This window comes from Danio rerio, chromosome 14, assembly GCF_049306965.1.
Source record: "Danio rerio strain Tuebingen ecotype United States chromosome 14, GRCz12tu, whole genome shotgun sequence".
NCBI lineage: Eukaryota > Metazoa > Chordata > Actinopteri > Cypriniformes > Danionidae > Danio > Danio rerio.
The window spans coordinates 34,253,278-34,267,994 of NC_133189.1; the positions used below are offsets into that span (position 1 = coordinate 34,253,278).

Below are 14,717 nucleotides of genomic sequence, written 5' to 3' on the forward strand. Positions count from 1 at the left end.
GCCATTTTACTACTGGTTTCTTCATAAACCTTTGTATGCCTCAATTGTTGTTTACTTCTACAGTGCAAATCAAGTTTAACCACGATATTTAGTAGTAATGAGAAGGTTTAGAGTTCTGAAACTTACCGGAAGTTTTTATAATTCAGTGACAAATCTGTGAAAAGATCAAGAGAAATTAGATTCTTCAGTTCATGACCTCTTTAATCTTTATTTCTTTGTATATTTCATTGCAGATGTGAAGAGTTGGCTAGTGATGTTTGGCTTCCAGCTAAGCAACATCATTCCAGGCTTTCCCAGACACACTCTCTATTTCGTGGATCCACCATACGAGCTCCTTGCCAGTCAAGAAAGTGAAAACGGGCAGGTGAGCCACCACATTATTGCCATTGTAAATCCTCTCCGGAATTACTTTAGCATTTCAGTTGGTTGCAGATCAGCTGGACTAGGTGATCCTGCCTGCATTTACCAAGCCTTTTAATTTTCTTTCTGCAGCTGATAACCGGAGTTCAACAGGAAGCCGAGCGGCACAACCAAGCCTTTATGGCTCTGGAGGGACGGCTTCTTGACAAAGAGCGCAAGACCAAAAATAAGAAACTAGGCCACTGGTTTGGCACAAGTACCCCGATTATTGGACGTGGAGTGATGTTGGCGGTGAAGGAAGGCCGTGTGGTCACTGGAGTCTCCAGCATGGCCAGCGATGACAGCAGGAAGGTGGTTCTGGTGTTAAATGGCGCAGTATATTTAGACGGGACGCACTACACACAGGACGGCCGCGACTGTCATTTCTTCGTGAAGATCGGTTCACCTGATAGTGACCTGCTGGCTTTGGGACTCACTAACGGACGTAAGGCACTGGAAAGCGGGATCAACGTCACAGTAAGCGGGCGCTCGAGGAGAGGGGTCACTGTTGAGTTCCGGGTCCCGGCTCTGTCTCTGAGCGTGCGGTATGGCTTGGCGACAGATGTGCTGGATGAGGAGCGAGCCCGGCTGCTGGAGCTAGCACGACAAAGGGCACTTACAGGTGCTTGGCTACGAGAGCAGGAGCGAGCGCGGGATAATAAAGAGGGGAGTCGCTTGTGGACTGAAGGAGAAAGACAGCAACTTCTTTCAACAGGGAAAGTGCAGGGATATGACGGGTATTACATTTTACCCGTGGAACAGTATCCCGAACTAGCGGACAGCAGTTTCAACATTCAGTTCCTGAGACAGAATGAGATGGGAAAGAGGTAACAGTCCAAAAGCTTTTGTTATATTTGGCTTTCTCTCCGCTTATACCTTTACCGTTTTCGGTTCTTTTTCTCTCTCTCTTGCTCTTTGTTTTTCTCTTTTAATCTCCTGGATAATTCTCATGGAGAATAATTGAACTAAAGGGGGAAACTCACTGAACGCTGCAGGGACTTTTAAAAGAAGAACACTCTAAAACTTTTGTTAATACTGCCTCGGGCAAAAAATAACAATTTGAAAGCCGTTGTTTTGGTTTTTCAACAATGGACGTCAGAAAGCACTGATAAACTGAGAAACAAAACAGAGCTACTGTTGCTGAAATATGAAAAATCCCCTTTTTAAAAAAGAATAGATATTTTTACCCATATTTTTTGGGTTACCGAGAGGATGTCAGATGGTACCCTTGCGATGGTGCGATCTGTATTGGAGAGGTGCTGCGAGTCTCACATGCCGCCGGAGAAAGCCTAGTCTCAATGTAGGAACTGAGGAGCAACATCCATGAAGAGAAATGTCAGTCTCAGGCCTCACATTCTTCACATCCAAACTGTCAATCGCCACCGCAGCAAGTCCCATCGTCTACAGACTGTTCCTTCAAGACAAATACAATGGATCAAGGTGATGAGGAAAATCCAAGTCGGACATAGTTTGTTTCATCACTGATAGAGAAGTACTTGCATTGTATCAGATAAAAGTGAAGTTCTGAGTGTGCTTTAGATGCGATAGTTTTGTACGTCCCAGTCGCATTAGAGTAACGAGACCTTCACCAGGGCACTTCTGTATAGAGATATCAGAAAAAAATAAACACTCACAGTCTGCAGATTGAAAGGTTACTAGTGTCAGAAACTATTTATTTTTGCTTAGGTTGTTTTGATTTGTTTTTTTAGCATTCATAGTACTCTATGACAATCATAAAGGAGTCACCGCTTTTAGCTACAAAGATGAACATTGATGGTTGCGTTTATTTTTCTTTGTACAATATGTAATCATTTTTAATTTTTGTATCCATTTTGATTTTGTTTTTGTTCCAAAGCAAATTATAGTCATACACAGAAATAACTTATGTAAAGTGTTTTAAAAATGGTTTATACTTTAAATAAAGTTTAAAACTGTGAAACTTGTTTTTCAGAATATATCTGTATATGTACAGTGTATAGATTTACCTTTATGCAGCACAGTAGAATATTGTTCATAATATCAACTTTTATATTTCTAACAGAAGGTGGCTTGTCATGTGCAAATCAACAGCTGGTATTAAAACACTAGAATGTGTGTGACACTCGGATATCACAGATAAATAATATTGATACCCCCGTTTAGATGTTCTGTTTGTTTAGTTTTGTTTTTATGCAGAAAAGTTGCTGTACTAGAACCCAAACCATAGAAATGGATTCTTTCCACTGTGAAGAGACTCATTATGGATGTCATGATGTACCAAATCAGTATTGAGGGATGATTCTTACTCAAGTGAGACTCTTCTGAGACCTTACCAATAAATAGTTTAATTCATGTGAGTCCGGCTAGTCTCATGTATTTGTTAAAATGTCACTACAGCTATTATGTCATACATTCCTCATTTTAAGATGAAGACTGTGCTCTTCCCTTACAGAGTTCACCATTGGTAATAAAAATCATTTCTTACTGCAGTTTGTTATCAAAATTACATTTATGAAATGTACCTTAATACTGGGATCATATTTTACTTCTTAAATGTTTTCTGTCTGACATAATAACTATACAATTATTTTTCATAAACATATAGGATATACAGGATATGGGAGTTTCATCTCACACTTAGTACACTACAATTATATGGTATAAATACAGCACTACAGCATACAAAAGAGAGAGATCAACTTAGAAAATGACTTACCAGTTTAGTAAGGATTTGATCAGCTGTAATTTGAAATTACACTGAGTTTTTCTCATCTAAGCGCTTATTATTTGGTCTCTGCCACCATTGTGAATGGACAATGTCAACCAACTCATTATGAAAGGGTAATGGATGCCGACGCGCTGTTTCTCTGAAATTATGAATGTTTCAAATAGGCACTTGCCTTATATATAAAATGCAGATGCAACCTAAATGACTACATTCTCGCCTAAATAGCCTCAAAAGTACATTATGTTGTCCAACAGCTGCAATATTTGTCAAACTGTTTTGAATTTGTTCATCTGTATGAGTGCTGTTATTATGAGAATATCTCACGGCTATCAGCCAGTCAGATTCAAGAAACCAGACAGAACTTGATTGATTATTTCTGTCAGAAAAGTATTTATGAAATTTTAACCAATTTTGCAATTAAATGTTTATATGTCACAGTTCAGGCTTTGTTTTCTCGAATTGCAAAAGCATCCTGGTATACAGTTATGTTTTTGACATAACCTTTGCAGAATATTTTAAATTGTAATAATTTTAGCAAAATAAGAGGGATCCTAAAATTAAGATTTATTTGTTTATTTATTTATTATTTAGTACTTTTCTGCATAAGATACTGTATTTTACATACAGTATCAGATGTATACATATACTTATCAAGACAAAACAGTAATAATATTTTTTAAATGATCCGGATAATTAAAAATGTACAGAGTCTACCATTGAATCCTTATATTGTTACTTGAATGATATACTTTTTTAAAAATACATTTAATGATCATTGGCAATGAGTCCCTCGTTTGTCTTGGTCAGTTAAACCACCTAGTGTTCTTCAGAAAAACCCTTCAGCTCCATCTCCTGTGTATTTCCAACAGTGACTGTGTGATTGTGACATCTTTTCACACAAAGACAATTGATTGACTCAAAAGCAACATTTGCTAAAAATAAAAACATTTACTAATGCTTAGCAAAAAAATAAAAAATAAATAAATAAATAATAATAATAATAATAATAAAATAAAACACAATCTATTAAGGGCAGGAACTGAACACAGATAGTTTTTTAGCCCTATTTTCTGTATTTCTCAATTTACTACTACTCTTCAGCAGTTAATACAATAATCGAGAACAATATCTGTATTTTTTTCTCCTACAGAAATATTGCAAAAAAACTAAATTATTGCTAAACATGGTTTAAAAAGTCTTTAAAAGTCCCTTTAGAGAACTTACATTAATATACCAAAGCATTTACAGTAAGTTACTAAACTTGAGAATTGTAATGATTTACGTTTAAAATTACTTTTCTTAAGAATGCACTAAAATGTAGGCTATATATTTTTGAGAGTTTTATTTTGAAAGTGCTGGTCTTTTATTATGAAGTTATTTGCGTACTAGGCGGCGCCTTTACAGTAGCTTGACTCCGCCCACGCGGTTACAGTACACTACAGCGCTGTAGGAAATGGCTTTTAAAAACTTGAATCACAAGGAAGTAAAGGTTCGACTGCCACCCGGTGACTTAATAACTTCGACATGGCAAGCAGCGGTAAGTTTGTTTTCACTGAAAAATAAGAAACGTTTCCAGAGAGTGGTAAAAGTAGTGAGAAAACTCTAGATTTCTTCACTGAATTTTAGTAAACACGTTGGATGTTGTTTTTGTTCTCTGCTGTGGTCATGGTGACTCTGCTGTACAGGTGTGTGCAGTACCTGTCATAAACACTTCCGTCGCTTATTATTAATTACAAGAACGCTGTACATTTTGCACCTTTGTAAATATTCCTTTGGTGCAGTTGATTTTTCCGTTATAATGCATGACTGAAGTCCAAATAATTTCCTATTTTTTCTTGCAGTTAAAAGACAGCTTATTGTGACGTAATGATGACTTGCAGAAACTGTAACGATTGTGTAGGTGTAAAAAAGAAAATAAATTAAATAAAGATTGTGTAGGTGTAAACAAGAGCAAGCACAACAATGTTTTTAGACAAATAAATGCAACTGTATATAAAATAATAAAAAAGAAAACTGCTGTTTAATCGTTCCAGTGAATCATATTAATACAATTATTTTTAACCTCACTTGTGTATTGTTACTGTCAATAATATATAGACACATTTGAAGAGTTTATTTGCATTTATCTTTTTTTTTATTTGCATTTATCGTGTGTTACTCTTCAATGAATAATTAATTTGCAAAAAATGTTAGGATCTAATAAAATTATAGAATAAACAGATATTTTTTTCTGCACATAAACTTTTGTTTTTATAAAACAAATTTAAAAACTTAAATATGGAGTCTGGAGGAATTGTTGAGCTATTTGGAGCAATTATTGGTGTAACTAATATATTATGGTTAATAATGCATTATTTCCCATAGAATGCATGAAAATGCATGTACTTTTTAGTTTTTAAAAATGGACTGATGGTTGATATCTGTCAGTTGCTCTGTAAAGGAATAAGTCATTAGTAAAAAGTCAAATTTACAAAGCCTGTTAATGTCCTTGTCCTCAGCCCAATTGAACCTGCAGCTTTATTTTCAGCAATAGCAAGTTTAAGTTGTTAACTTTCATATCATGTGATTAAAAACATGAAATTATAAATACATTCTACAAATAAATACTATTTCACAAGTGAAAACGTACACTTCTGGTAGAATCTCCCCACTGTATTCAACAACAGTCTTTATTGCATGACAGATAAGTAAGAATACCTGTTTGAAATTCCTCTCTGCTGTAGATAATGACATCTCATACAGTGATCTAAAAAGTATCTTGGCGAAAGGTTCAGCGGTTCTTGTTGATGTGCGCACAAACGAAGAGGTCGCCAGAGGGACTATTCCAGGCTCCATTCATATCCCAGGTGAGACAGAAATGACGATCAACTGATGCAACTGTGTGTGTGTAACTCAGTGTAAGTGTAAGTGAGTGAGTGACATAGCTGGAAACAAACTTATAAAATGACAAGAGTATGACAAGAAGGTGCCCATGTTCTCTTATTTTTTCCAAAAATCTTGTAAATCATACAGTGTGTGTGTATGTGTGTGTGTGTGTGTGTGTGTGTGTGTGTGTGTGTGTGTGTGTGTGTGTTACTTTTTAAAAATCAAAATACAGTTTCCTATGAGGGTTAAGTTTAGTGATAGGACTGGGCATGGAAAATGTTTTTTTTTTTATTATAAAAACAGCGTGTTAACAATTAATTCAAGTTTTTTACAAGTCTTTTCCATGTTTCACTCGGTCTCACACACAGCTCTGGGTAAGCGACTCAAAAGTACACAATCTACCTTGTTTTAAATTATAGGTTGCTCCTCTGGTTTGTGGAACTACCATGTTACTGATGATAAAATTACCATTATGAGTTCACAAACAGTAACAGAATGAATGTATAAATACCCAGTATACTGTACGCTTGGCTTCAGCAATCACTCCTGGTAATATAATGCATGAATGATGGTTGATACAATATTAAATGTATACAAGTTTGACAGGTTTTCTCAGTTGCTTTGGTACATTACTCAGACCAGAATTGAAATTTGCAAAACAGTAAGTGAATTTCTTAAAACAAAGCATACAAATAGCAAAACACCATAGATAACCTGCATAAGGCAGCCTCTTGACAGTCAAATTATTTAGTCATGTTGTCAATATAACAGTGTACTCTGGAGGGGTCTTCTGAAGTAAATGGCTAAATTAGATTTTTTTGCTGTTTGTACTATAATTTGTTGACAGATCATGTCATTTTGATACTGAAAGGAAAAGACAGCACTGCATAGCACAAAGAAAAAACAAAACAAAAGTAGAAATGTAAACATTGCAGACTCTTTTGAGATTCGCCTTTTTTTTAAAGTTGAGAATCATTTGGGAGAAATTGACCAATTATAGACAGATGTAAGAAAAAAAGTCTACCGGAAATGTATAGAAAAATGTTGAATATATTATAGAAAAATATGACAAAATATTATGGCAACTTGTTCAGCCATTTTGCATGTAAATATTTATGCCATGAGCAAATGATTAAATGTTGTGGGGATGAGACTATTCAACAGAGACCAAAATAATACATTTTGATCAACATGACTTAAGCAATTGATAATGTTGGAAACAGCAGAGAACTGCACATAATCATTTACATGCATGTACAAAAGCATGTGCACAAGTGACACCATGATGTGTGGATTGAACAGGTAGTTTTGAGAATTTCAATTCTGATCTATTCTGATCTTAGAAATGGACCAAAGTGACTGAGAAAAACTGTAACTAAATTTACTGTTTATAATTAATGCAATGAAGCATGAGTGACCCCTGCTGGCAATTTGACTTATTAATGATAGATATTCAACATTTCTAATTAGAATATTATCATTTTTACGTTTTTTTTGTTTTAAAAAAAGTTATTCTGTTCATCATGGTGGCGTTTATTAAATGTAAAAAAAAATAATTATTAGATATTTTTTTACAATTTTAAATAACTGCTTTTTTATTGTGTGGAGTTTCGAATTAAATTATTACCCCAGTCATTATTGCTTTTATTACTATTACCATTAATAATAATAATAATAATAATAATAATAATAATAATAATAATAATAATAATAATTAATATTGGGGTGATTTCTGAAGGATCATGTAACTGAAGACTGGAGCAATGAAGCTGAAAATTTGTCTTTAAAATCACTTGAATAAATTCATTCATTTTCTTGTCAGCTTAGTCCGTTTATTAATACGGGGTCGCCACAGCGGAATGAATCGCCAACTTATCCAGCAAGTTTTTACGCAGCGGATGCCCTTCCAGCCGCAACCCATCTCTGGGAAACATCCACACACACACTCATACACTTTGGACAATTTAGCCTACCCAATTCACCTGTACCGCATGCCTTTGGACTGTGGGGAAAAACCGGAGCACCCGGAGGAAACCCACACAAACGCAGGGAGTACATGCAAACTCCTTACAGAAACGGCAACTCAGACGAGGCTCGAACCAGCGACCCAGCGACCTTCTTGCTTTGAGGCGACAGCACTACCTACTGCGCCACTGCGTCGCAACCACTTGAAAAAATTAATAAATAAAATGATAAACTACTGTTGAACAGGTATTTTATAGTGCAATGACATTTCACAATTTTACAATTTGTTCTGTATTTTTGACTAAATGCAGCCTTGATGAGCAGGATAAGCTTATTTTTAAACATTTAAAATACCTACGGTAGTAAATATTAGATATTCTAATATATATATATATAATGTGCATAATTAATCTGTTGTACATTAAGTGTGTGAGTCATGTGTACTTATTTTATTTATTTATTTTCTGGGCTGAATTTCATTTAGTGGGAAACATTGGGCAAGACTTATCTCTGGACGCAGCTGAATTCCAGTCTAAGTTTGGTGTAGGTAAACCACCCCTGGACTGCACAGAACTGGTTTTCTTCTGTCAGTTGGGCAGACGCGGAGCTGCTGCCACAGAGAAAGCCAAAAGCCTGGGATTCAAGAAGTAAGAAACCTGGCATCATGAATGCTTAAATTATCACACAATTCTGTTGAAAATGTAACAACAATTCTTTCTATCTCTCTTCAGCGCTCGTAATTATGCTGGAGCCTACAAGGAATGGTCAGAAAAAGAAGGCAAATGAGAAACCTCAAATCTCTTGGAACTCAATGAATGCAGCTTAAAAAGAACAAACATCAGGGACCTTACTGTTACACAATTAAAGGGATAGTTCACCCAAAACCGAAAAGTTTTTTGTCATTTACTTACTTTTCACTTGTTTCAAACCTGTCGTTTCTTTCTGTTGAACACAAAATGATTTTTTTTAAGAAAGCTGGAAATCTGACTTCCATATTATTTGATTTTCCCCACTGTGGAAGTCAGTGGTTACAGGTTTTTACCTTTATTAAATAGTGTGTACATTTTCATTTTTGTGTGAACTGCCCCTTAATGCTAATCAAAACGTAATGTATTTTAATAAAGTCTGATAATTCAATAAAAGTTGTCCTTGTTTTTGGTCTTTAAAATGTATTTAAACTAATAATTAAACTGTTACCAATTCATTGAGAATCTGTTTAGCAATTGATTATGAGTTACATTGTTGCCGATGCATCTCTTATACTCTCTCTCGCGCGCGCGCTCTCTCTTTTCTTTGCACATGCGCTCTAGCCTTCGCGCCACCAGGCAAATGTTGATATGCTACTAATTAATGGATTATTACTATAACCTCTGCAAGGCATTTGGGTAATATAACATAATTGTTTTAAATTGTGAATAGGTGTTGGTCTTTATCAATGTTTGAATATGTGCGGAGAAGTCTTGTGTATTTAAAGTTAAGCTAATGTGTAAACCTGGCATAGAAATTTGCTGTTGTTGTAATAGACCCTTGCATGACAATTAGTACCACCAGATAACTAGGCTATACTGTAATATGCACACTGTTGTTTTTATATTTACTGTGAAATTGGTTGTTCTTATCTAGTGTGCCCCTCTGGGTGGGGCCGTTGCTCCACGCGGCCTCCCGGCTGAAGAAGACAGACCGGTTAAAACGAAAAAAAGTTTACCGTTTAATCCAGCTTCAGTTAGTAAGCGTCACATTTGCATTTCGTTTTATATATTTTATCATTATTAATTTTGCTGGATTTTGTTAATGTTTAACGTAAATGTTGATAGCTGAACAACAGGATCGGCTGCAGCTCAGGTGATAAAATCACATATGTGTATCCAGCTGAACTCAAAGAGATGATTCGAACAGCATTTCCAGAAGACATCTGCGACTATAAAGACCCTTGTCACAAAAACGTAAGATAGTTACTGAAGTTGTGCTATATTTTACTCGTAGCGTGAATAACACCTGGTTCATATTTGTTGCAGGTTTTCGCCATCACTTTGGATGACTTAAAAAGATGTCCTGACTAAAATAAATGCTCTCTTCGTCTGGGATGGATTGCAGTTGCAGTCTATTTAAATAGGCCTAATTTATTGTTTAAAAACAAAATTATTTTCATAACAATTTTTACGTTGTAAATTACTTTATGCGATATCAATAAATGTGTTTTGATAGCTAACATTTTGTAACGCCTTTCAAATGTTTCATAGCCTAATTTTTACAGTCTATGAGCCTAACCACGTTTTTTTGCCACTACAGCTTGTCACTACAATTCCCAGAACTCATGCTTCTTGCGTCACTGTGATGCGTAGCTTACATGTCAAAAGGTTCACAAAATAATTGTTCTTTTTAATATTAAACGATTGGTTTTAGCTTAATTTTTTTAATGTGTGAAGTTATACTGTGTTCATAACACTGATGAACAACTCGGCAGTCAAACATTACCTGATTAGCTGGACACCATGACAACGTAAACAACCTACACACGGACACCCCAGCAGTGGAGTAATTTGACTGTTTGACAGGTAAAAGCATTATACACAATTCAGGTATGTAGAAAAGATGGACCCGTAATTAATACTGTACAATGCGTATACAATTCTCGATTATCTGCAGTAGCTGTGCATAACTTCATTCCACATTCAGATCTTTTTACAGTCAAACTTTAGAAAATGCCTCCAGATGGGAAATCTGACATGGAGCGGATTGGCGTCTTTAAAGAGATGGGCTACATCTCAATTGGGGACAAATACACGTCTTTTATTTACCGTAAGTTCAACTAACATCATGTTCATTTTGATAGCATTACAGTGGCTGCCAGTGTGACGTAGAACGCGTAAACAATTAACGTTATTGCTGCAGTAAAATAACTAACGTTAGGCCTAATAACATTCTCCGGACATCTGACATGTTTCACCATATTCTTCCAATTACATTAATAGAACGTTCGATCTAAGTTATCTGTTCTTTTAAAGTACTCAAAATAGGCTTTCTTACGTCACTCATAGAATTTATAGAATTTCTTTTCGTGAAACAATTTAGCACTTGCTTTGTTACACTCCTCTTTTAGTTTACTTAATATGTTTTTTTTTTCACTTTAATACAAATAAACTAAAAATAAAAACTCCTTGCAATATTTAGGGAAAGTGTTTTGGTAAACAAAAATAACAATTAATACAGTATAACATTCCCAAAATAAAAAATGCAAATAAAGATTTTTTTGAGTTGTTTCTCTACCAGCCATTGCAAAAACTATTATGTCTGCAGTCAACATACTGTACAAAACATTATGCACTTTTTTGTCTTTGAAAGGCCCTTTTAATGACTCTGCGTACAAGAACAAACAGATGCTATTAGGAGGAACTAAATCAAAGTGCGGACTCCAAACAGGATACTTCGACACACAGTTTAAAAGGATCTTCGAGAGAGAGGCGTTCACAGATCCTGTCAGAATAGACAGACAATACAGGATACTGCAGGCCAAAAAGAACATTGGGAAAGCCTTTCTTCCTAGCAATGGGGAGAAAACAACGTGAGTCCTTTTTTTTGTGGTGACACAACTGTTTAAGAATTTTGCTGTTTTTAAGTTTTAAGTTATAATCAATTGCAAGAGTATATAAATAAAAAAGTGGTCTTATTATTATTGTTGTTGAGGCAATAGACTACAAGATCATAATGAGGTAGACCTTATAAAAATGAATCAAGGTCTCACTGTAGTAAAAGTATGCAGTAGTAAATATTGTTTTGTTTTTTTTGTCATGTGGGTGACCATTTACAGCATAGGTCTCAAACTGGATTCCTGGAGAATCGCAGCTCTGCACAGTTTTGCTCCTACCCTAATCAAACACTGCTGATCCAAATAATCAAAAACTTCTAGAGACACTTTTCTCCTTATAGACTTCCATTCATATGCTTGCAAATACGCCAGACTAGAAAAACAAGATCGTGCGACAAGTTTCACAGTTCGCTGCATTGAAAAGTTAAAGCTTGGTCAACTCTGACCTGCGAAATCGCGTCACATGATTGCATGAGACCAATTGAAGATGAAAACATGACCTCCCTGGACAGAAATTTAAAACATGATCCAATCACTCACTTCTTTTAATGTCTAATCATCTTGTTTATTCCCGCCCCTTTTCACAGCGCCATACAACAGAATTTCACATACACAAACTCTAGTGTGACCACAGCATAAGTTGAAGGTGGTTGGAGCTAAACTATGCAGAATGGCGGCCCTCAGGAATTGAGTTTGAGACCATTAATTTCCAGAATACACTGTATAACCACATTTCACTGCAAACATCTTCCTAAACTATTTTTATTGTAGCAAAGTAATTGATTTATGGTCACCATGTTTTGTTTTGTTATTTAATTTCTAGTAAAACCATGGTTCATTTTTTGTAAGGGAACTAAGGTGTAGATCAATGATGTCTACTAAACACTAAAATTATAGCTTTTTTACTCAAACTAATTTTGCTCCAAAGCTGACTTCCTGACTAAAATAGTCAAAAGTAATTAAATAATATAATATTACCAAACAGGTCTGGTGACTCAATTTTGTGGACTAAAAACACAGAGACAATTTCTCTATGTTTTTGTTTGACAGAAAAAAAAATGATTGAGGTTTAAACTGGAAGAAAATGAATGATTTTATGCATGAATTATCCTTTTAATGTTTAATAGCTTCACTGAACCTAGTAGTAACATGGGTTGCAAAACAGGAAGGCTAGAGTCATGTAAATTTTAGCTTTAACCCTTATTAAATACACCTGATCCAGATAATCAGGTCCTTCAGGCTTATTTGAAAACTACAGGCATGTGTGTTGGAGCAAGCCATTGGAGTGAACTCTGTTGGACTCTGGCCCTGCAGGAGCTGCTTACCAGGGAGTTCAAAGTTGCACCTGAGATGTATTTGGTTTAAGGCTATTTCATTAGCGTGAGATAACACAGACATAAAAAAAACAGCCCACAACCCAGATTCTGTTGAGAAAGAAGCACACTTTTTTGTTTTTCAATACCGTTTGTTGACCTGAAATCAAGATATAGTTCTTAATTTTTAAAAATGAATGAAACCTGGATTTCAGCATATTGCAATAGTTCAAAGCATCAAATGCAAGCACTCTGTTTTTCATGTGCATCTAAGAGACTGGAGAAAGAAAATATACCTAAAATGTAAAGAACAACAGCCATTTAAGCTGCAAGTCATAGAAGGAGTGAGATGTCTGCATTTTGTTTAGTTTTTTACCCCCTTCCTATATTTATATCAGAAAAAATGCCACACAGGGGTGGCACGGTGGCTCAGTGGTTAGCACTGTCACATCATGGCAAAAAAAAAGTTGCTGGTTCGAGTCCCAGATGGGTCAGTTGGCAGTTCTGTATGGAGTTTGCATGTTCTCCATGTTCACATGGGTTTCCTCCGGATGCTCCGTTTTCCAAAACAGTCCAAAGACATGTGGTATTGGTGAATTGAATAAACTAAATTGGCCAGAGTGAATGAGTGCGTGTGTGAATGTGAAAGTGTAGTGTTTCTCTAATACTGGGATGCAGCTGGAAGGGCATTCAGTGCTTAAAACATTTGTCAGAATAGTTGTTGGTTCATTCCCTAATAAATTAGGTTACCCCTAATTAATAAGGGACTAAGCCGAATAAAATAAATGAAAATGTTACACAGCATACACATTTTTTTCTAGTTAACATTGCTAGAATTTTCCTTACAGTTGGCTAGTAGCATTCTTTGTTTTGTAGATGTGGAATGGGCACCTATTATGGGACATTTGGAGGTCCCATTCAAGCAATGAGTGCCCTACAGATCCCAAGAAAACAAAACAAATCTGCCGGTAAAAACTTCTACACCAATCCACCCAAGAAAGGAAGTGGTTATGGGTAAGCAAATGACTTAATTGTTTACGTTTCTGTGGTTTTGTCATGATACATATTGATTTGTCTTTGCTCTCTAATAGCTATCCTGACATTACCCTCTCCAAGATGGTGTCCTATTCCTCAGACCCCTACGATCGAGCCAAGGAAATGCTAAAGGTATTTTTAGGTCTACCTAAATGAGATTTTTAATCACACTCCTGGGTCCTTGTTTTAATTAAGATAAGGCCTCCTCTGAGTACCTGACAGTATAATTCTATGCAAGCAGATGACTGTGTTCTCTTTATCTAATGAGAGAGATAATTTGTTTACCAGCGTGAGATCACAGCGCACAAATCCATGCTGAAAGGTGGAGCATTTCGTTTGAACCTTCATCCAAATGAATACTTTGACGGCAATCCTTACAAATTTGACAAGCCTCTACCCCCTCCAAAGAAGATTGAGGAGAAAAAGCACTTTGCTGTGCCCTTTAAGCCGAGTTCACCCAGTAAAAAGGTACATAATATTCTTACATGGAGATAAATATTTTAATGTGATTTATTCATATGGTAGAATGTGGTTTTATTCTTGTTTTCTGCAGGCTGGAGGGATGAAAGCAGGAGCATTTGATTCGTACCCCACATACTCTGCAGAACCCTACGGCACCAAAAAAACTAAATCAGTTGTGGCGAATAATGAAGTAAAGATATTTCACCCATCTCCTGGTCCAAAAAGCACACCTATAAAGAGTATCATCAGCCTTAATGTTAACAAGTAAGCAGGGGTCAAAGAACCGGCACCAAGACACCCGTATTGCACTCTGAAGCTTATTGCTTTCCATAATAATAATAGTATAATAATAATCACTAGTATCAGCTGATGAAATTCCACCATG

General features: G+C 35.8%; 3 protein-coding genes across 72 annotated transcripts in view; all 3 read left to right on the top strand.

Annotated features, from left to right (window-relative positions):
• tenm2a (teneurin transmembrane protein 2a) overlaps nt 1-2,735 on the top strand; it is a 1,361,633-nt gene extending 1,358,898 nt beyond the window's left edge. For all 34 annotated transcript variants that reach the window (XM_073921891.1, XM_073921909.1, XM_073921890.1 and 31 more), the window contains 2 exons: nt 234-364; nt 493-2,735. In XM_073921891.1, the coding sequence (XP_073777992.1) occupies nt 234-364; nt 493-1,230 (869 nt within the window). In that variant the 3' untranslated portion in view covers nt 1,231-2,735. The remainder of the gene's footprint in view (nt 1-233; nt 365-492) is intronic.
• Nucleotides 2,736-4,561: 1,826 nt separating this feature from the next.
• Nucleotides 4,562-9,078, top strand: tstd1 (thiosulfate sulfurtransferase like domain containing 1). The gene is made up of 4 exons (XM_021472796.3): nt 4,562-4,643; nt 5,830-5,952; nt 8,421-8,583; nt 8,668-9,078. The coding sequence occupies exons 1-4, from the start codon at nt 4,631-4,633 to the stop codon at nt 8,720-8,722; spliced, it is 354 nt and encodes a 117-aa protein (XP_021328471.1). The 5' UTR covers nt 4,562-4,630; the 3' UTR covers nt 8,723-9,078.
• A 1,172-nt stretch (nt 9,079-10,250) lies between these two features.
• cfap96 (cilia and flagella associated protein 96) overlaps nt 10,251-14,717 on the top strand; it is a 53,688-nt gene continuing 49,221 nt past the window's right edge. For 5 of the 37 annotated variants that reach the window (XM_073921615.1, XM_073921616.1, XM_073921610.1 and 2 more), the window contains exons 1-7: nt 10,251-10,515; nt 10,613-10,735; nt 11,279-11,498; nt 13,712-13,849; nt 13,927-14,002; nt 14,159-14,338; nt 14,424-14,596. In XM_073921615.1, the coding sequence (XP_073777716.1) occupies nt 10,639-10,735; nt 11,279-11,498; nt 13,712-13,849; nt 13,927-14,002; nt 14,159-14,338; nt 14,424-14,596 (884 nt within the window). In that variant the 5' untranslated portion in view covers nt 10,251-10,515; nt 10,613-10,638. 37 annotated transcript variants of the gene reach the window in all.